Here is a 25,006-nt window from a genome sequence, read left to right as displayed (position 1 = left end):
TCATCAAAAAACCCAGTGGTTTACTGAAATAATAATAATGTATCTTTGCTCTGGTTTCGCCACCTGATATTTTTTTTTTTTGGACCAGGTTGAAAAGCCAAAGTAGTGATCTGGTGGTGGCCTATGTTATTTTGCTGTTTATTTGAAGTAAATTCTATTGTGCCCCTTTGGCTGTGGCCAGTGCACACAAACCCCATAGTCGTGGCATTTTCCTCCCTGGTGACTGTTTCTGCTCAGACACACCTTCGCTTTGCTGATGCTCTGCGATATTTAATCTGATTTATGTTACTTAGACATTTGCTATAACCCGTGATACCAAAGTGTATTTATTTCTTGTGATCTCTCCAGGGAATGTGTATAATCCATTGTTATTCCTATGCTAGATATTTGCTGTAATAGCTGAAAACCTCTGTGTGCGTCCAGTGTTCCTGCAGATGCCATCTTTAATGAAGCCAGAAGAATTTCTCATTTAGAATTAATTAGAGTTACATTTGGAGCAGAAATCCCAGGGAGCATTAGATGTGTAACTCCGTACTGACATCAGGACTTTCTTGTGTTAATTCTGCCCCCAGTGATGTGAAGATTAACTCCTTTGTGGGACATTGCCTCTTCCAACTAATCCATCAGAGAGGAATTTTATTCAAAGGGGTCAGAGGAAGAGACACAAGAGCTTACGTGGAAGGGGAGAACTGTGTGCCCTTTGCTGGTCTTCCCACCTGGCTCCAGAGCACATCCCAGCTCTGGAAAGTGCCTGTGAGCAGAGCAAAGGGTACTGAGGGATAAGTTAGAGAGAAAAAAGGGCTCCAAACCCTCCAAAGCAGCCATTTTGATAGATCTCTGCATTAGGTTTTAGCGTCACTTGTAATGGTTATAAGTTCTCTGCAGGAATTCACTGGCAAAATTGTTTTGGTGAAATGTTGCTGTTCCCTTGAGTGGTTTCATATTCTGGAGGGATCAGAGGTAGAGGTGAATGTTCCTCCAGAGTCCGACCTTTGGTAGGTCAAGCTGCCAGTCTAGCTGGCATCTCTGGTAGCTTGCATGAACAGCGCTCCCAGTGAGCACAGACCATAACCACCATCTCTCCATAACCACCATCTCTCCATAACCACCACCTCTCCACAACCACCACCTCTCCACCACCACATGGAGGTACATCTCCAGCACAGGTCCAGGAGACAGGGAGAGGTTACACCTTGGGTAGGTCAGCGAGAGGAGGAGGGAACACATGGCAGGGTGCGGCGCCAGGGGCCGATGGCTGAAGAAGATGACCACCATGCAAGTGGGAAGAGCTTCCATCCAACAGAAGCTCTTGGTGCTATCTCAGACTGGACGTTGGCCCCTGCTGCTACCTGGGGTAAATCGCTGCCTCTGCCGGATGTCAGGGCTGGCTCTGCCTTTTGTACTGGCGAAGGACTGTTTTAAGGATCTGCTTTTCATGGACAACAATTCAGTTTTGCAGAGGTAAAGCCCATCCGATTTTTAAAATATTGCTATTCTTTACACTGGATTTTTCCCTGTCTCTCAGCATAGATTTAGCTTTTCTGCCTCTTTTTTGCATGCTGGATTTTTTTTTTTGTTTGTTTGTTTTGTTAGTTGTTTGTTGTTTTTTTTTTTTTTTACATGAATATTAAAAAAGATAAAGTCTTTAAGACCAAAAGCAATGTTTTCACTCGTTCTCTCTTTGTCACAAACAGCAGCTACCAACTTTCCTGCTCGGCTAAACTCACCTCAGCTTCGGGTTCTGCGGCTTCTCGGGAGCAGCATGACCAAGTATGTGCGGTTGAGGGGAAAAAATAAAAAAATGAGGGTTTTATTTTTCCCTTTATAAGATATATTTAGTTATATGCTGCGACAAAATATCAGAAAAGCAGACAAATATGCATCGGGGGACCCCAACCCACTGATGCAATGAAACCGGTCTGTGCTGGGGACACTGGGCTTGCTGGGGAGTACAGGTCAGCAAGTAAATGGGTCTTGTGGGGTTTGAGGCCGCTTCCAGTCCAGCATCTGCCCAACTTTCAAGGTAGAAATTAAACACTTCTAAATACTTCATTGTTCTTAGGAGGGCAGAAAAATCGCTGGTATGCTCCCACTCCTGCCAACCGCCCCTGGAAAAGGGGCTGGGAAGCACAGGAATGTTTAATTTAGATAGGAAGCGCATAAGTGGTGGTTAGGTAAAGGTACAGAGGGTAACGAAAAATACAGAAGAGCACCCAGAAAAAAAATGAAATACGAGTTTCTGGCTGCGTTAGAGCAAAAATAGATGTGCGCACGTAAAAAAAAACCAAAAAACAAAACAAAAAAAAACCCCAAACTAAAAAACCAACTTTGAAAGTTACATTTTATTTTTATGCGACACAAATAACTCTGACAAACTGACCCAGCCGGCTTGCTCTCCGTTTTGCTTTGATGTGTGCAAGCGTGTAGATGACAAGATTGCGGGCTGGAGCGCCAGGGAGAGCGGCAGAGAGCTGAGACAGAGCTGTATCCGGGAATTCCTGCCCTCGGTACATTCCTAATCTTCCACCATCAGTTTTCATTTCCTTGCCTCTGCCAACAACTTGCGGTATGAAAGATTTCATTGCGGGAAACTTTACTGGAGAGAAAAAAAAAAAAATTTCAAATTCCGAAGCGGAGAATCATTTCTTCATGAGCCTGTTTGCTGTATAACACCGCCTGATATTACGGCTGCTCCCTGCTTTTTCTGGCCATAATGGACCTTATCTCCCGGCGGGTGGCACCGTGAGCGACGAGCATCGCGCGTTGGGGGAATGACGGCGCGGGGAGAACCGTCGTCCGCAGCCACGAAGCTGCGGTTCCTACTGCAGAAAGCGCTTGGCATTTCCCTCACAGAAATATTCCCTTTTCGGCTGAACTCCTCTGTCTCCTACGAGCCCTGCAGCTGAAGCCACCTCCTTAGGGCAAGATTTTAGTCTCTGGTGAGGGCAAAGTTCCCATTTCCAGGCTGTGGCCCTGCAGGCTCAAAAAAAAAAAAAATGAGGATACCCTAATTAATTTTTTTTTTTTTTGACTTTGAGAAAAAAAAAAAAGAGATCCTGAACCCCCTTCTCCCCAGGATGCCCCAACCACGTCTTGGTGGCAGCTCATTGTGTCCCAGCTCTGTTGTGTCCCAATGCCCACAAAGGGACGCAAACCCCCGTGCCACGTCCATGGCCCGGGGTGGTAAGTTCTGGTTGCACGGGGAGACGGGTCTCCCGGTCCATGCTCTGCCCGGGGGACCCAAAACACAGCCTCTGCTCCCTACGCCACGCCTGGGTCCCCAGCACTTCACCTGAAGGGATGGAAGACCCCTCATCGCTTATTTTTGCCTTTATGGGCGATAAACTGGAGGGCAAAGGATGTGTTTGGTAGCAGCGCTCGCAAGAGCCAAGGGAGATGCGGCAGGGAAACGGTGATGGGCGACGCGCGCGGGTTTGTTTCCATCAATTTGATCATCCTCCGAAAAGCGCGTATCCTGTTTCAGAGGAGCTAATTAAATACAGGCTTATCTAATAAAGCAAACGCCGAGAGGGCCGTGCGTATTATCTGCCAGCGGAGCTCCGTATAGGTTCTTTCTGAGCTTCTGCGACGTTTATAAGCGGGTGAGAGCGTGGCAGATTTGCGTGGACTTTGACCAGGGGAAGCAAAGACCCCGTATCTGCGGCCACAAATTGGACTCCGAGATAAGAACTCTCCTGAAATCTCTATGCAATTAAAAGCCCAATCTCCCTTCCTATAGTGACAAGGTTATTGCTTTTATATAGCTGAACAGAGATGAATGAGTCTACGGATTAATAGCACTAAGATTTATGACACTGTGCTTGCCCCAAATATTATGGGAGAATAGCGCTCTTGGTAAGATATTCCAGCTGAATACATTTGACAGGATTTTTCTTTTCCTTTATTTATTTTTTTTTTCTTCCCAGCTTGCTATTATTTGGGAGAGTTGCATGGCATTCTGAGATTGTTAGTGCTGGGGTTCAATTGTCTACTAATTGTCCCACACATATTCACACTGTATAAAAGTATTTCCCATAAGTGGAGGCCGGCGAAGACAAATGCCGTTGAGAAAAACCAAGATTTTTTTAAAGAGCATGAGACTTCGACGGCATTAAACACCTGGCAAGGGAAGGGGGTCATGCTGATGCCCCGTGGATGTCCTAAATGGTAGGACTCCATCATAGTACCTCCAAGCTGGAAGCTGGTTGTGCAGGCGTCGGCTGGGACGGTGCTTGTAAAACCAACCTGAGGTTTCTCTTTGACGCTTCAATTTGCCACGGCAGCGCAAATTTTTCACCTTGATTGGCGTGGTTTTGCCTTCATTAAGTCGGCCGGTTCTTTATGGTGTTAGCTCCGAACTTGTTTTACCGTTCCCGGAGGCTCCAGAGAGGACGAAGCCAAAGGAGACACTTCTGGTCGGTAGGAGAAACGAGGTTTCAGCAATTGGTGAAGACCGTGGAAAAGTCTCCATGCTGTGCTGGGCTGAAGGCAAGGTCGGAATATTGGAGGGAGGAAAATAAAAAGCTGCGGGAATTTAAGGGAAGCAGTTTGAGGATGGGGTTATGTGTCCAGGTGGGGGCTGCAGGTTGGGGTGGAGGGTTGAGGACTAGGCTTGCTTGCACTGGACGAGAGGTAAAACCATGGCCAGGAAAAAACACGGACCCGCTCCTCCAAATCACGCCATGGTGCTAGGGTTGCAGCTTCCATCATTTAACAAAACCGCAGGGTCTGGGGTTTTTCTTTAAGCTTTTCAGGATAAGCCGCTGGACGTCAAGCAGCACAGACGGGCATGCGTGCTCCAGCCCGCGGTGGAACCTGCTCCACCACCCTTGCCACCAAGCAAGCAGCGTGCTTGGCAGTGCACAACCACAGCGTGCTGGTGGGCAGGATTGGCCCTGAAGGTTTGCGAGGGAGGGGAATGCAGTCTCGGGCTCCAAGAGGGGCAGGACGCCTGTGGTCTGCACGGGCCACCCCTGCCCGCGGCAGCCTCCCCATCACCTCATGGCGTTGCAGCGTGGCATCTTTACAGGGTGAGGGGAACGAATTTTGGAGTCGGTGCTTGTTCTGCTGCTGTTCTCCAGCGGGAGAAGGCGAATTTGTTTCCTCAACGCAGTCACAAAGAAATATTTGTGCGACGGAAGCATCAGGACCACTTGTCTGCCTATTGAACCTCGGCTGCGAGCGAGCGTCCCTGCTCCTTCGTCTGACTTTCTTGTCCACCACATCCTTTCTTGCTGGCTTTGTTTTGCTTTGCTTTGTTTTGCATTCCCCCCCCCCCCCCCCCCCCCCCGCCGGCTGCTGTAATCCTCCTGCTCGGGGAGCATCTCCGCCGGTTCTGCGTCGTGCAGCACAGTGCGGGACTCGTGCTGCATACCCAGCAGCGAGGCCCAATTTGGTGCCATCAAGGAAAGGACGGTACTCTAAAAAGGGACATGCGAGCAGTTGCTTTATCTGGGGAAGGTGTCCTTAAAACAATACGGAAAACAAAAACGGAGTAAAATTTTCTTTTCTGGACAAAACACGTTGATGGTATCGTTGGAGCCGCTTCTCTCCCTCCTCTTCTCTTCTCCGGAGACAAGAGCCCATCACCTGGGATAACCCGAGGTGCATCTTCATGGCGCTGCCGTGCCCACCACGCATCCTCTGCCGCGTGGCTTGCCGCGTGCTGGCTCAAAAAGTCCAATTGGAAATAAAACCACTTTGTCTGTATCTATATTTATTCATTTGTCAGAGTACAAGTGCCACCTTTCCCTTTGCAGAAGGCTGTCACCTATTTTTGGAGTTTCCCGAAGTTAGGGGAATTTCCCCCCCCCCACCCCCCGCCTTTCTGGCACCATCTGGACATGGTGTCGAGTTGAGGCTCAACTTGAAGCTCTACTGCGATGGCTCGGAAGCACCTCAGGTGTGACAACCACTGGTAAAAAAAGGAACACGAGAGCAATTCTTGCGCTGGTTGGCAGGAGCGGCCAACTCCTGGCAGGGTTTGGCCAGCAGCCGGCACGACCTGTGTGATTTAGATTTTAGCCCTGGGCAAGGTGCCCGCCTTGGCACCGAGCTTGCCCACGTAGGCAAGGCGGAACAGCTTCTGCTTTCTGCCCTTTTCCTACCCGTTTGCTCTTTGGGGCAGAAATTTAGCGGGTTTTGGACCGTGTCGGCACCGCAGCCCAACTCTGGGCTGCTGTAGGGGAGGGCAGAAAGTGAGCCAGGACCCCTCTCCCAGGAGCAAATGTCCACCGCTACCTCCACCTGTAATTTCTTACAGGTAAAAAACTCATTTGTTTTCCCTGGTTCCCAACACCGGTGCTCTGAAAGGGGTGAAAACACCTCTCCTTTATTTAATTTATTAAAAGCGGCATTTGCTGTGGCGGACGCCGACCAAAAAAACCACAAGGGCTGTTAAATTCAGCGTGTGGCAGCAGCACTGTGAGCAATGAACAACACCGGCCGGGTCTTGTCCTTCAGCTTGACCGATGGAAATGTAAAAAAAAAAAAAAAAAAAAAAATCCTTTTCAAGGTACAGAGCTACAATGCCACACAGTATTGGGTGGGTATAAGCAGCCGGGGTGAACGCGCGCCTTCCGGGGGACGTCGGGGATTTACAAAATACAAAGGGTTATCTACATGTTTGGGGACAGTTACCTGGAAGGCACTTTTGCTGTTCAGTGAAACGAAATGGATTGAGCCGGTTCTGCTCAGCCCTTGGCTGCGCTTTCTGCTCCCTGGCATTAAAATCCACGGGCAAACGATAAATAAGGAATCGCAGAAGTTTGAAGCGGCAGTGGAGCGGGTTGGGAAAGAGAAGAGAAACTGAGAAGTGCCTTTTTTTTTTTTTCCTGCTGCATTTTCCAAGATTTCATACTTTTACAGGATCAAGATCATAGACGCACTGCTACAAATGCAGAGAAAATCAGGGAAATGAACTTAATTTACACAGATGAGCAGTAGCAGCGGAGCCAGGCTTCTGTGGTCATGTTTGCAGCGCCAAAAATCATCCTTTGGGTGGGAGTTTCCACCCATTCAAGAAGGAAAGGAGGAAGGAGACAGCCTTGTTATTCTGTCCAAGCACATCAGTCCTGGTTTGTCCCAGAAGAGAAAATGAGAACTTTTCCATCACCCTCAGGAGCAGCGGCAAAAAGAGACCCGATGAGAAGGAAAGCCGTTCTCTCCCCTCCCTAACTCTGTTTTTTGGACTGCTTAAAGAATCAAAAAGCCGCACGCAAGTGTCGGGCTGTGTCCAACGTGGACACTTGGCCCCAGCCCTTGGGGTGTGATGTCCACGGAGATCTGCCAGGGCTCCGAGAGCTCATGGCACCGTGTTACAGCTTCTGCGCGTGCATAAAGGGAAAGCAGAAATCTCTCCTTTTCAGTATTTCTCCTCCTTGATGCAATCCTCAGCAGCCGCTCAGGGAGGACCCAACCCCCCCCGTGCTGTCTGGAAGAGCCCCAATATTGGGGTCTTGGCCAAAAGAGGGGTGGTTGGAGCCCAGGAGCACCCCCAGGGAGGCTGCAGAACGGCTGCTGCCCGTTTCTGGTCTTGTGGCACCATCCAGTGGCTGCTGGCAGAGGGCTGTCACTTCCCTGTCACCACCATGTGTCCCCTCGCAGCCCGGCTCCCCGGGGCCCTGGGGACCGAGGTGGTCCTCCGAGCATCAGCAGCCACCAGCGCCAGGTCCTCCAGGGAGGTCTCCAGGTCACCGCTGTCACCTGCAGACTGGAGAGGAGCACAGAGAGGGTGAAGGGGAGCAGAAGGGCCAGACACACACCCCACATTGGTATTCCGGTGTCCCCCCCCCACTACTACATATCAATGGGGATTTCTTCTCCATCACGCTGATGCAAAAGTTAGAGCAAAGAGGACCAAACGTGGTTGCATCAGGACACCACACGGGAGACCCTTTCTCTGTTTCCATGCCTTGCAACTTCTCCCATAAACTTCATGCTTCACTTTTCTTTTTTTATTTTTTTTTTTTTTTTTTTACTTTGCCAGATGAAGGCTTAGAATTTCATTGCCTTCAAGGAAAAAAAAAAAAAATCTTCCCAGTATTTGTGCCAGGGCTTTCCTTGGGTAAATCTTTTTAAATTTTTTTTTTTCCTCCTAAAAAGCAATTTGATTCTGACACTGCCACCGCTTTAATTACATCAGCTCTCCCCCTCAAATTGAGGTTACGTTTAAGTCCTGTTATAGTAATTTAATAATTTCACCATTGCATCACTCCAATTATCTCTGGATTTGTTCCAGAGACCTTTTCTCAATTTGATTCTCTGCTGCTTACTGTTTTTGCTCCCAACTGCATGAATAATGATTTTATTATTTTTTTTCCCCCCAGAGAGGGTGAACAGACAAACATCAGGGGAAGGACAGATGTCTGTAACTGGATGAAGGGGCCAAGTCTCTGCTGCTGTAAGTTCGAACTCCCTGCGCACAGACTATGGCCTGTGGCACTGCTGATGGGTAGGAGCTCAGAAGAAGGCATGACATGCCTTTTTTTTTTTTTTTTTTTTTTTTTTTTAAGGAAATTATGCCGGAAAACAACCCTGTGGCCGTTCGCACAAGGTACCTGGAGTTTCTTGGTGGGCTGGCTGGTTTTTGGCGATGCCGAGCTCAGGGCTGGGAAGAGTTTCACCACACCGGGCGGTCTCTGGGTCACTGCATCCAGACGGCTCTCCAGGAGCCTCACCATCGTGGATGTGGCTGTCCCTGTACAGGGCACAGCAGGTTAAACAGGGAGCCCCAGGGCACGGTGATGGCACAGCTGAGTGAGAAGGGAGGGGACCACCAGCCGCCCCAGGGTGAGCTGGTTTCTAAAGAGCTTAAGCTCGCTAGCGCTGTCTGGATCCATCCCAACAGAGCTATTTCAGGAAGCAAACGTTTGGTGAATTGAATAAACGGGTTGGGATCCATGGATCCCCTGCAGTGCTGCCTCCAGCTCGGGGGCCCTAAACATAGGAAAGACATGGACCTGTTGGAGCGGGGCCAGAGGAGGCCCCGGAGATGCTGGGAGGGCTGGAACCCCTCTGCTGGGAGGACAGGCTGGGAGAGTTGGGGGGGTTCAGCCCGGAGAAGAGAAGGCTCCGGGAAGACCTTAGAGCCCCTTCCAGTCCCTATAGGGGTACAGGAGAGCTGGGGAGGGACATTTTACAAGGGCATGGAGTGATAGGACGAGGGGGAATGGCTTCAAACTGGAAGAGGGGAGATTTAGATGAGATATCAGGAAGAAATTATCTCCTGTGAGGGCGGTGAGCCCGTGGCGCAGGTTGCCCAGAGAAGCTGTGGCTGCCCCATCCCTGGAGGTGTTCAAGGCCGGGTTGGACGGGGCTTGGAGCAACCTGGGCTGGTGGGAGGTGTCCCTGACCAGGGGGGTGGAACAAGATGGTTACCCACCTCCTGGGCGGGTAACGCTCCGGTACATGCAAGGATGCTGGAGGAACCCTCCATCCGCACACACAGCCTGGGCTAACGGTGTGTCACACAGAACTGAGGGCTCTTTTTTGGCCTGGGACGCGCCACAGCCACGTACAAGGAGTACCTGTTGCTCTCTGCAGTTAATGCTCAGGTGAAAGGTGCCTCCTGCCATCCCCCAACTCTCTGAGGGGCCCAGGAGGAGTCCCCACATCATCCCCTTATATGTGGTTCACATCAGGTTTTACAGCACATAGACAACAGCTAAAACAAGCTTTTCTCCTTGTTTTTGACAGCCTTTTAGGTCCTGTGGGGTTCCCTGCATCCTCCAGACAGTCTGGTTTCCTTCTGTGCAAAGAAACGGCCACAGGATTTATTGGAAAATACCCTGGCAGAGCCGGGCACACAAGTTGCCAATGGATAAAGCGACTGGTGCCCCCCGTTGTCTGGTTGGATATGGGGTACGGCACGGTAAGACTTGTCCTGCTTCAGCCCCAGGAAGAAGGTGACATGGTAGCACTGATGATGCTCACCAGGACTGTCCCCACCACCTCGCTGCCCCATAGCGGTTGCTACAAGAACAGGCAGTACCTGAACCAACTGTTTCCTCCAGGGAATCCTGGTCCGACCCGTTGGAGTCCGTCTCATCCCCCAGCAACACCGCAGAGAAAGCCGTCTCTTGCTGAGGGCTGAGCTTCACGGGGGACAGGGTGGGCTGCTCCCCTCCCAGCGCCACGTCTGAGCTGGTGCACAGAGAGATGGGTCATGCATGGGGTTGCTCTGGAGTCCCCCTTCCCCACTCCTGAAGCAGATGCGGGGAAGCCCAGTGATGCTCTGGGCTATGACCCAGCCCTGAGCAAGGCAGCCCATGGAGAAGCCCCGCGTTCCCCATGGACACGGACAGGTCCATCACACCCACTGACTGCAAACATCTCCAACAAATCCTCACGCCCATGCCTTGCCTGCGTTTGGTATTGCTTTGCTCGAGATTAAAACCCAGATGGGGCTTTTCTTGCTCCTGGAGCAAACAAGTAACTCCTTTTTCTCACCTGCTCTTGGCCACAGATGAGCTCCTCTCCCTCCCTGCTGCCCTCTCACACCCTCTCCATGTTATTTCTCCTCTGCATGGTCTGCACAGTTTCTCCAAGCTTTTCTTTTTTTTAACTTATTTCACTCCAAAACCCCAAGAGAACTCCTTCTCCCTCTTGCAGAGGTTCTGGGAGGGGAAGAAGGAGCCGAAGAGCAGTGGGGAATGCCCCATGTTTATCTCTAGCACCACGTGGTGGGTACAAGCTCTCAGGTCTGACTTTGCTGACCTGTTTCAGTCAGCCTGTATGGTCAGGGAGGCCCCAGGAAACTCCTTTTCTGAACAAACCCCTCTGGGGTGCCACATCACCCACCGCTTGGCAGTTTCCAAAGGTGCTGGTGTTTGGGCAAACCCCAGAGTATTTGGGGCATGGTTGTAGCTGAGGGTCTCGGGCACTGCCCACCTCCATGGAGACTGAAAGGAAGTGATGGCACTCACCTCCGCTGTGGCACAAGTCCTCGGTGGGGACTGCTGGCTTTGGAGGTCCTCAGGGTGCCCCAGGGAGTTCTCCGGGGGCTGTGGGTGGAGCAGGCTCTGGTCCTAGGAGCAGGCTGGGGTATCACCAAGGTTTTATGTTTTACTGTAGCTGGTACCACCATGGGCTGTGACCCACGAAGGGACCTGGGGCTCTTCAGGCTTTGAGCTGGAAAACAATATTGAGAGCAAGAAGAATCACCACCCGCCTCCTGGTAGTCCTGTGGGCTGCCCTTGGGGGAGCCACGCAGCCCACCCAACATGGGGTTGTGTAGAAAAAGGGGGGGGAAAGGGATTTGCAAGCACTGCCAAACCTGTATTTCACTTTGCTGGGGCTTTGGGGGACAGCTGATGTTTTTTCCCTAAATATGTCAGGCCAACCCACATGAGGTCAATATGTAGAGAGCGATTGCAGAGACTTGTATCACCCTAAATGCTCTTTCCTGCACTTTCTCTGCCTTGTTGTCTCATTGGGTAAGGGAACGGTGTCCCATGGCCATCGGTGGGTGGCCACAGGTCCCCACAGTTGGTATGTAGAGAAGAAGGAGGTCACTTCACCTGGGATGACGGAGACCTGTCGAGGCACAGCACCGCTGGGCTTCTTGCATCGCCTGACTTTCTTCATCACTGCTTGGACCAACTCATCCCTCAGGTGGAGGAGATCTGGAAATTTCTCAGCCTTCTGTTGCTGCTGAAGCCTGACCAGAGCCTGGAGGCTTTTGTAGGTCCGAGCCGAGATCCCCTTCGCAACCTAAAGCAGAGGGGCCCTGATGTCCTCCCACAGAGCTGGGTGGTGAACCAAGACTTCGGAAGCACTGTCCGTATCTCAAGAGCATCCTGCAAGCTCCAAGCCCCATCCGAACCCCAAGGAAGCTCTTACCAGCTCTTACCCATCGTTTCCCCAGCGCAATGCATCCCATGCAAACAGTCCACATTTGCAAAGCTTTGGTAAATTACTGCTGAAGAGTAAATCACTGCTGAAGAGTAAATCAACTATTTGGGGCAATTTCTAGGCTTACAGCGTGAGCACAGCATTTTGTCTTGGGAGGTATTCACAGCTCGAGGAGCTTTTGTGACCATGAGTGTCCTGGGCTCGTAGAGTTGTAAAATGATGAGAAGCGAAGGGTGAAGGAGGGTGTGTGTGTGTACGCCTGTGGGTCTGCCCCTCTGCTACTTTTGACACCACCTCAGTGTTCCCAAATAACATGCCGGGGAGAAGGGAGGACATGCCAGGGGCTCCAGCCGATGTGGAACGAACCCAGTAGGGTACTGCATGTGGGGAGGAATAACCCCATGCACCAGTACAGGTTGGGAGCTGACCTGCTGGAGAGCAGCTCTGTGGAAAGGGACCTGGGAGTCCTGGTGGACAACAGGATGCCCATGAATCAGCAATGTGCCCTGGCGGCCAAGAAGGCCAATGGCACTCTGGGGGGCATCAAGCAGAGTGGGGCCAACAGGTGGAGGGAGGTCATCCTCCCCCTCTGCTCTGCCCTGGGGACGCCACATCTGGAGCACTGTGTCCAGTTCTGGGCTCCCCGGGTCAAGAAGGACAGGGAACTGCTGGAGAGGGTCCAGAAAAGGGCTACAGAGACGATGAGGGGACTGGAGCATCTCTCTTATGAGGAAAGGCTGAGGGGCGTGGGGCTTTTCAGTCTGGAGAAGAGAAGATTGAGGGGGGATCTTATTAATGCTTATAACTCCTTAAAGGGAAGGTGCTGGGGGATGGGAACAGTCTTTTTTCAGCGGTGCCCAGTGACAGGACAAGAGGGAACGGGCGCAGACTTGACCACAGGAAGCTCCATCTCAACCTGAGGAGGGACTTCTCTCCTGTGGGGGCGGCAGAGCACTGGCACAGCTGCCCAGAGAGGGGGGGAGTCTCCCACTCTGGAGCCATTCCAAACCCGCCTGGACGTGTCCTGTGCCACTGCTGGAGGTACCCCTGCTCTGGTGGGGGGTGGGACTGGGGGAGCTCCAGAGGGCCCTTCCAACCCTCACCACTCTGGGATTCTGTGCTCCTTAAAAGCACCTCCAAGAAAAAAAATCACGCAAGAAGTCATTCAGTCGCTGCGCTTCTTTTCGTGCCCTTGGGACCTGGAAGAGAAACGCTGCCTTGTGCAGAAACACGGGTCGACGGAGCAATGCAGGTCCCCGGCAGCCGTGCTCGCCGCAAGGTGCTAGGTGGTGGTGTTGCATTGCTGGGAGCTCAAGAAGACTTCTCAGCAGTACTATTTAATATGCTTGGCATGAAAAGGACTCGGATGGTGAAAGTCCCCTTGAAATCCCCATGACGGGGGGCTGCTGTGCCCTCAAACACCCCTCCTTCCCTAGAAGAGAGGGAGCCCTGGGTAATTTAGCATATGAAAGGCTGCTTGTGAGACAGATTTGCTGGAGAGATACTAATAACCGACCTCAGCAATGGGAGCACAGCAGTTTATTCCCTCTGCTACTGCGTGATTCTGCCTCCACCTTCCCATTTGCCACTCAGGCTGCGATTGCTCCAGAAAGGGATTATTATTATTTTTTTTTTTTTTTTACTGCTGGTTAGTGTTTTGGCTGCTTCCCCCCGTCCCCCAAAATAAATTAAAAAAAAAAAAAAACAAAAAAAAAACCAAAACCAGTTTAGAGCAGTCTTTGTGTCCCTGCACTAGCTCAGGGTTGGCATTTCAAATACGGGTACTGAAAGGACAGACTTACTCTCTTGACCCCCATGCTCTCCAGCTTTTCCTCCAGCACTTCCTCCAGGATGGGGCGAAACTGCTTGAGGAGGTTTGGGTTTCTCCGCAGGGCTTCCAGCAACCTCTGCTTGCTGCCCAGGGCAGCTTCTTCCCTGTCTGGAGTAAAGGTGGGTGCTGGTACCAGTGCAGTAGTGCACTGGGAGGAGACTGGTGGGACCCAACTCATCTCCAAACACATTGAGGAACAGGAAGTTATTGGAAGTGGTCAACATGGATTTACCAAGGGTAAATCATGCTTGACCAATCTGATAGCTTTCTATGATGTTATAACTGGTTGGCTGGGTGAGGAGAGAGTCGTAGATGTCATCTACCTTGACTTTAGCAAGGCTTTTGACACTGTCTCCCATAATATCCTCATTAGGAAGCTGAAGGAAGTATGGGCTAGATGAGGTGACAGCGAGGTGGATTGAGATCTGGCTGTGACAGAACTCAGAGGGTTGTGATCAGCGGCACAAGTCTGATTGGAGGCCTGTAACCAGTGGTGTCCCCCAGGGGTCAATACTCGGTCCAATTTTGTTCAATATATTAATTAATGACCTGGATGAGGGGACAGAGTGTATCCTCAGCAAGTTTGCTGATGATACCAAACTGGGTGGGGTGGCTGACACCCCAGAGGGCCGTGCTGCCATCCAGCGTGCCCTGGACAGGCTGGAGAGCTGGGCAGAGAAGAACCTAATGAGGTTCAACAAAAGCAAGCGCAAGGTCCTGCACCTGGAGAGGAAGAACATAAAGCACCAGTATAGGTTAGGGGCGGACCTGCTGGGAAGTAGCTCTGAGGAGAAGGATCTGGGGGTCCTAGCAGACAGTAAATGATCCATGAGCCAGCAATGTGCCCTTGTTGCCAAAAAGGCCAATGGAATCCTGGGCTGCATAGGGAAGAGTGTGGCCAATAGGTCAAAGGAGGTCATTCTCCCCCTCTACTCTGCACTGGTGAGGCCACAACTGGAATACTGTGTCCAGTTTTGGGCTCCCCAGTTCAAGAGGGACAGGGAACTGCTGGAGCGAGTCCAGCGAAGGGCAACTAAGATGGTTAAGGGCTTGGAGCATCTGCCTTATGAGGAAAGGCTGAGAGAGCTGGGACTCTTTAGCCTGGAGAAGAGAAGGCTGAGGGGAGACCTTATTATGGCGTACAAGTATCTAAAGGGTGGGTTGAAGGAGGATGGAGCCAGGCTCTTTTCAATGGTTCCCAGTGACAGGACGAGGGGTAATGGGCACAAGTTAGAACACAGGAAGTTCCGTTCAAATACACGGAAACACTTCTTTACGCTGAGGGTGACAGAGCACTGGCACAGGCTGCCCAGGGAGGTTGTGGAGTCCCCTTCTTTGGAGATTTTCAAGACCCGCCTGGATGCAGTCCTGAGTAATGTGCTCTGGGCAATCCTGCTTTAGCAGGGGAGTGGGACTAGATGATCTCTAGAGGTCCCTTCCAACTCTGAAACTCCATGATTCCATGACCCTTCTCCTCTTTGGCAACGTGGGTCCCACCAGTCCCACAGCAAGCAACTGGTTGCCCTCAGCAGACTACATCCCTCTACAAAGGGGCGACTTCCTCCTCTAATCTGATTAATTCCGGGCCACAACTTTTCCAAAATCCCACCTGCAACCCAGCAGCTGCCTGGGACAGCTTTTCTGGGTGAAGCGTTGGTGGCAGGGCTGGTTGTGGCGCGATCATACTCCGCACAGCCAAGAAGGAACCAGTGAGCTCACCCCCTCTGCCCCCAGCCCACCACCACATTGCCTCCAGCTTTGCCCAGGACCCCTCGTCCTCACTGCACAACACCACCAAGACAAACGTCAGCTTCATCCTGGTGCTCTTGGCACAGGGATGGTCCCAAATCCGATACCCACCTGATGACTCTCCACCAGCCACCACTTTGGTCACCTCTTGGGTCACTGTGGGAAGAAAGGAGCCTGTGAGGGTCAAAGAGGAGCTGAGGCCCCAGCGCAGAAGCAAGCGCTGATCACCACCTGGTTTTCCTGTATGGAAAGTATGGACACACGTGTCCCTTTGGGGACCCAAGCCTGGCCCAGGTCTGGCACACATTGGAGAACATCCCTGAGGGAAACCCCAGGGCGTTTGCCCGCCAAGGCCACCGGCTGGAGGATGGCAAATAGCCCTCTGCTGTCCCTCAGGGCTGGGGTCAGTGATGGACTCCTTGGGTATGTGCTAATAACCATCTCTGGTTTATGGCCTTTTTGGTTTTCTGAGCAGCAGGAGCTGAGCGGGCGCTCGGCTGCGCCGCAGGCATCAGGGAGCCGAGAAGTCCCCTTTTTCTTCCCCTGGCACTCGATTACAGAAAACCAGGACTGTGAAGAAGAAACCACGGTGTGCCTCAGCTCCTTATTTTTATGCAAATAACCACCGGCATCATTTTGGAGGAGGCAAGGTCGTCCTTTTGCTGTGAGATCTCATTCCTTTGGAGTACGGCGCCAATGCGAAACCCACCCAAGAGACAAGTTAGTTTTGTGCCAGCGACCAGAGCTGTGGTCGGTGCTATGAAAAAATTGATCTACACCCAAATTGATTCACTTTACAAACGCAATTACCTTCAGGTTTGCTTGCAGAGAGCAGCTTGATCTGCAAAGAAACAGACTGGGCATCATTCACCGATCGTTTGTCTATAATTTTGGGTAATTTTACCTCTCTCTGCAGAGTATTATTATTAAATGCCTTCAGAAAAAAGCAGCAGAAAGCAGCAAGAGCCTCAAGTGGGCACATATGCCCCCCAAGAGCTATTTCCCTTAAGCAGACCATACCTGTGAGGGGTCAGCTTAGAGGTTCTCCTTTCCATGATATGGTCACTAGCACATCAGGTGCCATCCTGTTATACCCCGCGTGCTATTCACAGGTCTGACAACGAGTAAAAGATGCTCCAAATTGTGATGCAAAGTGTTGCTCTGGTGATGTACACCCCCGTGGGCATGGTTCGTGCCCATGATATTCATGTAATGCTTCATGTTTAATGAGCGCAAAATAAAAAAGAGCTGAATTGTAGCAAAGCATTACAGAACGAGCTCGAAATGAGGCTTAGTCTCAACGCAGAAAATATTTCAAGGCTGCTTAGAGTTAAACATCTGCTTAAACCCTCTTGATGAACCCAAGCCTCCTTTGCTCTATTTTACTTGCCTCCTTCTCCTGGGACTTCATGACCTTGGGCTGCTCCCTGAGCCGGGTGCTCCGCTGATGGATACGGTCCATAACCACCTGCTGGTCCTGGGATGGGGCGGCACGGAGCATCTTCATCTCTTTCGTCAACTGAGAGGGGCAAAAAAGGAACGAGAAGACTTGGACATGGTAAAGACGGGTTTGGAGCCACCTCTTCCCTTCACCAGCAAGGGCAGCTCTCTGCGTTTTTATTCATTGTTGAGACGTCCTCCAAAGGGCAGATCTGGCTTTGCAGAAGACATACGGCCAGCTTCAAAGTCTGCTGGTGGCAAGCTCATGTCTCCTCATCGACCGCTTCAGTTGCTGCATTTTGTTTATTCTTTCCCCTTGATAACCCTATAAGTATACTCCGTTGCCCTGGGCTTCGAAGTCCAGCCACGGCTCATTTTAAGTGTGTAATCCCCACTCTTTCTGGCTACCACTCACTGGGCTGATATGCAGAGAGGACATCCCTGTTTTTTCCAAAGAGACCAAACATTTCTGGGGTTTGAAGCTAAGATGGAGAAAAACCATGAGGGTTTTCCCGGCCTTTTCTGAGCGAGGTGCTTGGGAACTGCCAAAGACATCTGGCGCCCACCTGGACCTCCTGTGCCCAGTGCTCCCTCAGCCCCCTCCTCGTGCCATGGGCTGAGGGCTTCTTGGGGGCATGAGCACCTGATGGTGTTTATACTCAGAGAAACTTGGCTTCCCTTTGGGTCCCAAAGGACAGTTGGCACCTTGACGGTGGTGCCGTTCCCACCCCACTCCATGTTCAGAGACACCATGCATGGTAAAGCCTTCTTCAGGTGTTTTTAGATGTTGAGAAGGTGGCTGATGGGTAAACAAATTTGTTTATTTGGTACCTAAATGCTTCTCCGTGTGGTGAGCTTCTTCAGTGCTCAGGTGAAGATGGGTTTCCCTGCAGCAAGCAGGGCTGACCTGGGACCATGACATGCTCTCTGCACCCTCCAGGTCCCATTTCTGGACTTGGACTGTCACTTCTCTACACCAGCAGGATCCCATTGCTTCCTGAACCTGACCTGAGACCTGACGTCCACAAAGCAGATACCACACAGAAGTGCGTGGATGTGGGTCCACCTCCACCCAAACACACCACCTGGGATGCGCAGTAGGGGTAAGGACATGGGTACCGCACCGCTCACCTGCACTGCCATCCTCTCCTGCTCTGCCCAGCTTGGTGTCCGGCCCCATGCCTCCTCGGTGTCATCGTCCCTCAGGCTCCCCAGGTTGGACACCGTCACCTCTCTGGCCCGAAGCTCCTGCAGTTTCTGGAGCGGGGAGAGGAAGGAGCTGTATGTCCCACGGGAGGCTCTGCTTTTGTCCTGGGGAGCACAACCTCAGTCAGCCACCTCTTCTGACCCCAAAACACTTGTGTGCCCCAGGAGCAAAGAAACGATGTCTCTGAGCTGTGAACCTGTGATGCCACCTGGGCCAGGTGAAGCAGCAGGCCTGGCCATCCCCTCGCCTGCCTTGAGGAGCATGTGGGGGGCTCACTTACCCCCTCCATGGCACTGTTCCTGCTGGCCACGTCCTTGAACGCTGCGAGGAAGAGCTGCCTCAGGCCGTCTACCTCTTTGCGCAGCTTTGTCCTCTCCTCCTCTTTCCACCTTTCCACATTTCTCCTGCCCTCCTCTTCTCGCTGGCGAGCTCTCTCCGCTTCCTAAAGAGAGCGGGAAAAATCGGGGCAGGAGACACCTTGGCTGTGGATCAGAAGCAACAAAGGTGTCTCCATCGCCGCAGCCTTGGCGCCGGCAGGATGAGCACCAACGCTCTCATCACACCCATCGCCACTCCGAGCCTGCCTGCGCACCACAAGGCAGTACGAGCTGTTTCCACCCGACATTTCCCACGGGGATTTTTTTGGAAGGGGGGCAAATTTTCCAAAGAAACAAACACAAGTCCCACCATAAAATACGTTTCAGTGCCTTTTTCACCCATGCTTTAAATATGTCCTGCGTCTCATTGCTTCTCCTCCCCCTATATTATTCCCCCCCCTCCTCCAAACAGGCAGCAGTGCCCTCACCCCATACCTGCTCCCTGCGCAGCTTCTCTGCTTCCCTCTCCGCTTCCAGCCGCTGCTGCGCCTCCCGAAGTTTTGCCTTCAGCTCCTCCACCTCATCCTCCATTTGCTCCACCTGCTTTGCCTTCTGCCTCTCTGTGAAGCCCGGGGAAAGAGAGGGTCCATGAGTAGTGGTGCCATCTGTGATTCTCCATCCCACCCAAAGCCAAAATCCCAGGAGGAATACTACGAAAGCTTGGAGCAAAACCGCTGTAAATATTCACAGAACCACAGAAGAAGCAAGAGGTTATAAGGAGTTGCCTTCAACCTCCTAGGGTCGACTCTCTGGTTTCCAGCGTCCACATCAAACAGGGGAAAACGTGCCTGGGGAAGTGAAGGGAGAAATTGTCCCGGTGCTCACCCGCCTTGGTGGCCTCGGCGTGCCGGCGCTGCATGTGGGCTTGCAGGAAGGAGTCCTTCACGAAGGCTTTATCGCAGAGGTGGCACTGGAGATGGGAGGGGAGAAAGTCAGCAGAGGGACTGGGAGCTGCAGAAAGGGGCACCCCCCCACGTCCCCTGCCTGGCAGACAACGCGCTGCTGCTTTAAAGCAAAAAAGAAGACCTCAAGAGATGGGGCTGTCGTGTTGGAGGAACATAGATGGAGAGTATCAGGAGTTTCTTGTGTCTGAAGCCAAAGAAAAAAACCCGTTATGGGTCAGGAGAAGGCAGAAACCAAGATCATAGAATGGTTTGGGTTGGAAGGGACCTTGAAGATCATCTCATTCCAATCCCCCTGCCCTGGGCAGGGACACCTCCCACCAGCCCAGACTGCTCCAAGCCCCGTCCAACCTGGCCTTGAACACCTCCAGGGATGGGGCAGCCACAGCTTCTCTGGGCAGCCTGTTCCAGTGTCTCACCACCCTCAAAGGGAAAAGTTTCCTCCTAATATCTAATCTGTCTACCTTATTCCAGCTTGAAGACATTCCCCCTCATCCTGATGGTGCAGGTATACTGCTTAGGGGAAAAAAAAACACTTTCCCCACCAAAGAGGTGCAATAAGGTGGCCAAAGCAGCAGTGAGGTCTTGGTTCTAACAGGGCCCTGCTCCGTCTCTGGAGGAAGGGAGAGCTGCGCTTGTGGGGATGTAAGAACCTAAATCACCTGGTTTGGGTGGCTTTTACTCTCCAGGAATAAGCGAGTGGGCTGATTTGGCGATGGAGAAGCAGCCAGGAAAGGAGGGGGAAAAGCTTGGTGGTGGTGGGAAGCAAAATCACCCCCCAAATCCAGGAGCATCCAGAAATCTTTCACTGGTCTAGAGGATGCTTAAAACCACCCTGTCACGAGGCGTCCCCCAGGACGCTTCCCACCCCAGATACCTTCCCACCACCACGGCACCTTGCAGTAGGCATCGGGACCGGCTTGCAGAAGAAGATATTGAGTGGCCACCAGCTTCTTCCACCTCCTGCTCTCCTCCTTTGCTCCCCGGAGCTGCGTCGCCCGCTCTGCTGCCTGCTGCTGGGCGCGCTCCAGCTCGGCATGGGCAGCTTGGAGATGCTGGACGTGCCCAGCCAGGCTGGTCCCCAGGTGGTCCTGGCAGTGCAGCAGGTACTCGATGCTCAGCTGGGCCATCCTGAGCACCTTCAGCAGGATGGGGTCCGCCGGTTGCCCGCAGTGAGGGCACCGCTCCCCACCCAGGTCGCAGAAGGTGATGCTGGCGAGGTGCTGCTGGAGGGTGGCCACGTCCACTTCCCGGGCCACCCGCTCCACGTCCACGGCGCTGAAGCCCCGCCAGTCCACACTGATCCGGTGGGGTTGGAAGCAGAAAGGGGGGATGGCGGGTCCCGGGGATGCCGCCGGCATACCCACAGGCCCCAGCACGGGATGCTGCGGCGGGGGGTAAACTCCAGCAGAAAAGGGCTGGAAGGCAGAAGGGATGCGGTAGGGCTGATTCCCCCCCATTTCCACTGTCCTCCGGCTCCGCTGCACACTGTGAGCATCGGGGAGCGGGTCGGAGCTTATCTTCTGTGGCAGTGAACAAAAAAACCCCCACCTGCCCCTTTTAATATACTTCTTTTTCAAAAACAAAAACAAAAACAACCTCCCAAACCCAAAAAACACTAAATCTCTTCGCTGAAAGGTGACTTACCATGTTTTTGGATGCGGCTGGGACTTCGGCGGGGGGAGCTGAGCACCCCAGGACACGGAGCGGAGTCGGTGCCGGTGCGTTGCTGGGTGTGCTGTGTACGGTGGTTACAACCGTCCCACCACCCTGCACGTGGCTCCTGCGCAACCTGCGGCTGCTTCTGTCCTCCCGGGACGGGGACAAACAGGGTCAAGGCAACCCGGGGAGATGCCGATTAACTGCGGACACGGGGCAAAAAAGCCGAGCTTTCCTTGGCTCTCCTCTCCTAACTCAGAGGAAGAAGGGGCAGCGGTTATCGCTGCCTGTTTGCAGCAGAAAGAGTGCCCAAATCAGCTTTTTTTTTTTTCCCTTTTTTTTTTTGGCCAAAAATGCTGTTTGCAAGTGAGAGGCTCCATCCCACCAGGCAGGCTCTCCCAACCCACAGCCTAGCGGAGACGCTTTCTGTCCTGCCTGCACATGTCCTGGCACAAAATAACCCCGTTCTCATATTTTTTTTTTTTTTTTTTTGATGCTGGAACAATCCCAGCCTTTCCCAGGAGTTATCTGGGGTGGCACAGGGTGGAGCTGGTTGATGCAGATACCGCAGCCGGTGACATCTACAAGCTCGTGAGCTTTTTTTCAACCCCCCCTGGGACTGGTCTTCCACTCCCTGGGACTGTTTTTTCCACCCCCTGGGACTGTTTTTCCCACCCCTATTCCAGGCCCTCTGCTACCCTCGCCGCCGGGGTTGCTTCCTCTGCCCGGTTCTTCTCGCCTCCTGGCGATGCTGGCTTGGTCTCAGGCCACCTCAGCAGCGTTCCAACCTATTCCGAACCCTCAAAGTCCTCCTCTCTTGCTCTCAGAGGTTCTCCTCTTGCCCTGCACAAGCCCCTTCACATCTCCATCTCTGCCTCTCTCTAGTCTGTTTAATCAGCTCCTCAGGCACCTAAATACATTTTTGCCTGTTGCACGTAAACACGAGGGGTCAATGACACCTCTGAACTGGTCTGCATCAACCTGGGCGGCTCTTTTAAGCACTTTTTAGCTCTACATTAATTTTACCTGACCCCCCCCTCTTCTCTCTCCCCCTCTTCTCTCTTATTCCCCTGCCTCCATACAGCAGGAGACAGGAAAGCATCGACTTGGGGCTGCAGCTAACCTGGGATGAGGCACAAAAGCCTCTGGGAACAGCTGCGGATCAGTGTGACATGGTAATTAACCATGAGGATTTGCTCTTTTGGTTTTGTTTTTGGGTTTTTTTTTTTTTTGGTGCCTACCTGAAAACACCGAGTCAGCCAGCCCCTTCCCTTCCCGGCTTGTATGGGGCCGGCAAAGATCGTTATCATTACCGCTGTGATATGTACCATCAGCAGCACCGCAACATCAAACAACTCAATTCATCGCCTCATGAAAAGTGAAGGGTACATATATATACACACACATATGTGTATATACAGGTGTAAATATAGCCCTGACCCATAGCTCCATGATCCATAGAGCTGTTGGGTTAATGGTGCACTCTTCCCTGCAGGTGAGGCTTTGTTGCACGAATCGTCTCCTCCTAAAGAGGAGGGCTTTGTAGGGACCACTCATTAAAAGTCTCCTAACGACCTACCTACCGCCTACCCCGGGAGGGGGGGGGGGGGTGGGGGGGGTGTAAGGCTGGGTTGCACAACCTCGTTAATATTAACGAGGCCTTCACGCTGCGTTTCACCTGGTTGGTCAACGCCGACCTGCCCCATCGCTTGCTCCAGGCAAGCTCATGGGCGCTGGAGCCTGCTGGGGTTTTCCTTCCGTTTCCTACAAAATATATATATATATATATATATATATATAAGGTCTCAGCGGGATGTTGGTACAGTAAAACCACCGCGTCAGGCAACGTGCAAACCCAGCTCTGGAGATTTATTTCTCCTTTTTGGTTCCTACTTGCATTTGCCCAGGACAGGTCCGGAGCTGACGTACAGCAGTAAGTGTTTTGACTTCCATAATGCAACGTCAGCCGATGCGATGGAGCTGGCGGCAAAAGCCATCTTTATCATCACCCCCAAGGGAACTGTTGGCATTCCTTTGCCAGGACGGAGATTTTGCCCGCTGGGTGATGAAGATGTTGGCCCTCGAGGGGTGCAGGTCCACCACAGAGGTAGCAGCTACTACCACCCAGCAGAGCTTGGAGTTGAAGGTGGTCACCAGCACCATTTCCACTCCGCTGTGCAGAAAACAACTCCGCTGATGTGCTGGTAGAGCTGGGTCTCAGAAAGCATGGTGGCTTTTCCGTTTCCAGGCTGGCAGGCGGTGTGTTTGCTGTCCCAGCTCACGGCTGCTGGGTCAGGCTGTTGCCTGGTCCTTTTCTCTGCCGTCCTCAGCCTTTGGCAAGGAAACCTCTCTTTGTTCCCTTCTCCCCCACTGCCGCCCTGGGGGCCTCCTCACCTTCCTGAGCTCCTCAAGGTTTCTTCGCTCCCTGCAACGCCTAGAGGTGCCCCAACCGCCAGCATCCCTCTGCTCCCCTGCCGATCCATGAGCTTTCAAACTTTGGGAGATGCCTTACCGCCAAGCGGAGAGGTGGCAGGAGACACGGACCCTGCTCATGACCTGCTCGAGCAGCTCTCCCCCCTCCTCAGGACCCTTCCCCAAAGCAGCTGACGCCTCCTTCCCTTTCTCAGCTTCTCCTCTGGCCAAAACACCATCTCCTGTGACTTGTGCCGAGCGGTGGCAGCTCTCTCCGGCGGCTGCAGGAGAAAGCCCCCGTGGCAGAACCTTTGCTGAGATCAGCTGCCGTCAGCCCTGCTTCTCTAAAAGTCCTGGTGGCGAACAACAGGCAGGATGGAGAAGCGAGACGGGGTTGGCCCTCATCTGCAGAGGAGCCGCTACGTAACCCGGCACAGCCTCGGAAATGCTTCTCGCCTGAGCTCATCTGCAAAGGGAACTCGAGCGTGGTCGAGTCTCTTCTCATCCCTCCCTTCCAGCAACACAGCCACGGCCCGGAGCAGGGAGAGTCGAGCCATCGGGCAGAAAAAGGCAAATACTCACTTGTTTCCACAGACAGAGAGATAAACTGAAGAAGGAGGGGGAGGGGGGGACGAGGACGGGAGCGGGGCGATGGTGAAGGTGGGCGGCAAGAGGCGGCGGGGAGCTGTGCGACGCCGTGCGGGAAACGGGGAGGACTTTCGGGGCTGGAACTCTACACTCCTCCCCTGCGCCCTCGCCGCCCTGGAAAATTAAAGGCAGGGAGGAAAAGCAGCTCCCGGTGCCGTTAAACAGGCAAAAAGCCTCCGTAATGGAGCTCCGCCAACCCGTGCGGCTCGACCGACTTCAGCAGTGCGGAGGGGGACACGGGGCTGGAATGAGGCTCGAGCCCCACGTCTAAACCCCAGCACGAAGTGCGCATGAAGGCGGTTTTCTTTTCCCCGATTAAGCCCATCGCGATTTCCAGCCGCAAAAAAAAAAAAAAACCAAACCCCAAAAAACACCCAGGCCGCCGATCGCCGCGCGCTCGTTAGCTGCCGTGTTTACAGAAGATAGCATTGTGCAGATGGCAAACATTCGACAAGGGGCAACCCAGCCACCCCCGCCTTTCTGCTCCCCGAGTTAAAAAACAGCTGTTCAGACAGATTCAGGAAAGATTTGCAAGCTGGGGTTTGATTTTCAGGGGGCTGGGGGGATCGGTGTTACCCCGAGAAAAAAAAAGTAAATGCAAGGGGACGCGTTGCTCCACAGCAGAAAAAAAGTCTCCGAGTGCTCTGCTGGAGTTAAATGGGGATTTTTCTCTTGCTCGGTGGCCCCTCTGCGTGATGGATGGATGGCCCCCAAAATGGAGCACCCCCAAAAATGGGGGGAATTCAGAGAGGCTGGTGGTGAGCCCCTGGTGCAGGTTGCCCAGAGAAGCTGTGGCTGCCCCATTCCTGGAGGTGTTCAAGGCTGGGTTGGATGGGGCTTGGAGCAACCTGGGCTGGTGGGAGGTGTCCCTGCCCAGGGCAGGGGGGTTGGAACGAGATGGTCTTCAAGCTCCCTTCCAACCCAAACC

At 52.7% G+C, this 25,006-nt stretch overlaps 1 protein-coding gene across 1 annotated transcript; it reads right to left on the bottom strand.

The window, feature by feature from the left end:
* Positions 1-7,570: 7,570 nt before the first annotated feature.
* Positions 7,571-23,181, bottom strand: DZIP1L (DAZ interacting zinc finger protein 1 like; the record flags this gene model as incomplete). Its single annotated transcript, XM_082486866.1, is given in 20 exon segments — positions 7,571-7,704; positions 8,559-8,698; positions 10,926-11,130; positions 11,520-11,712; positions 13,656-13,792; positions 15,545-15,589; positions 16,244-16,274; positions 16,824-16,952; positions 18,005-18,130; positions 18,361-18,522; positions 18,893-19,017; positions 19,283-19,367; positions 20,256-20,777; positions 21,007-21,073; positions 21,075-21,148; positions 21,151-21,192; positions 21,196-21,239; positions 21,242-21,287; positions 21,289-21,351; positions 23,074-23,181. Coding segments are annotated over 20 exon segments (2,478 nt in total).
* Between the last annotated feature and the right edge of the window lie 1,825 nt (positions 23,182-25,006).

Source organism: Vanellus vanellus (assembly GCF_965231255.1).
Source record: "Vanellus vanellus genome assembly, chromosome: 8".
NCBI lineage: Eukaryota > Metazoa > Chordata > Aves > Charadriiformes > Charadriidae > Vanellus > Vanellus vanellus.
This window is presented reverse-complemented; position numbering and strand designations above follow the sequence as displayed.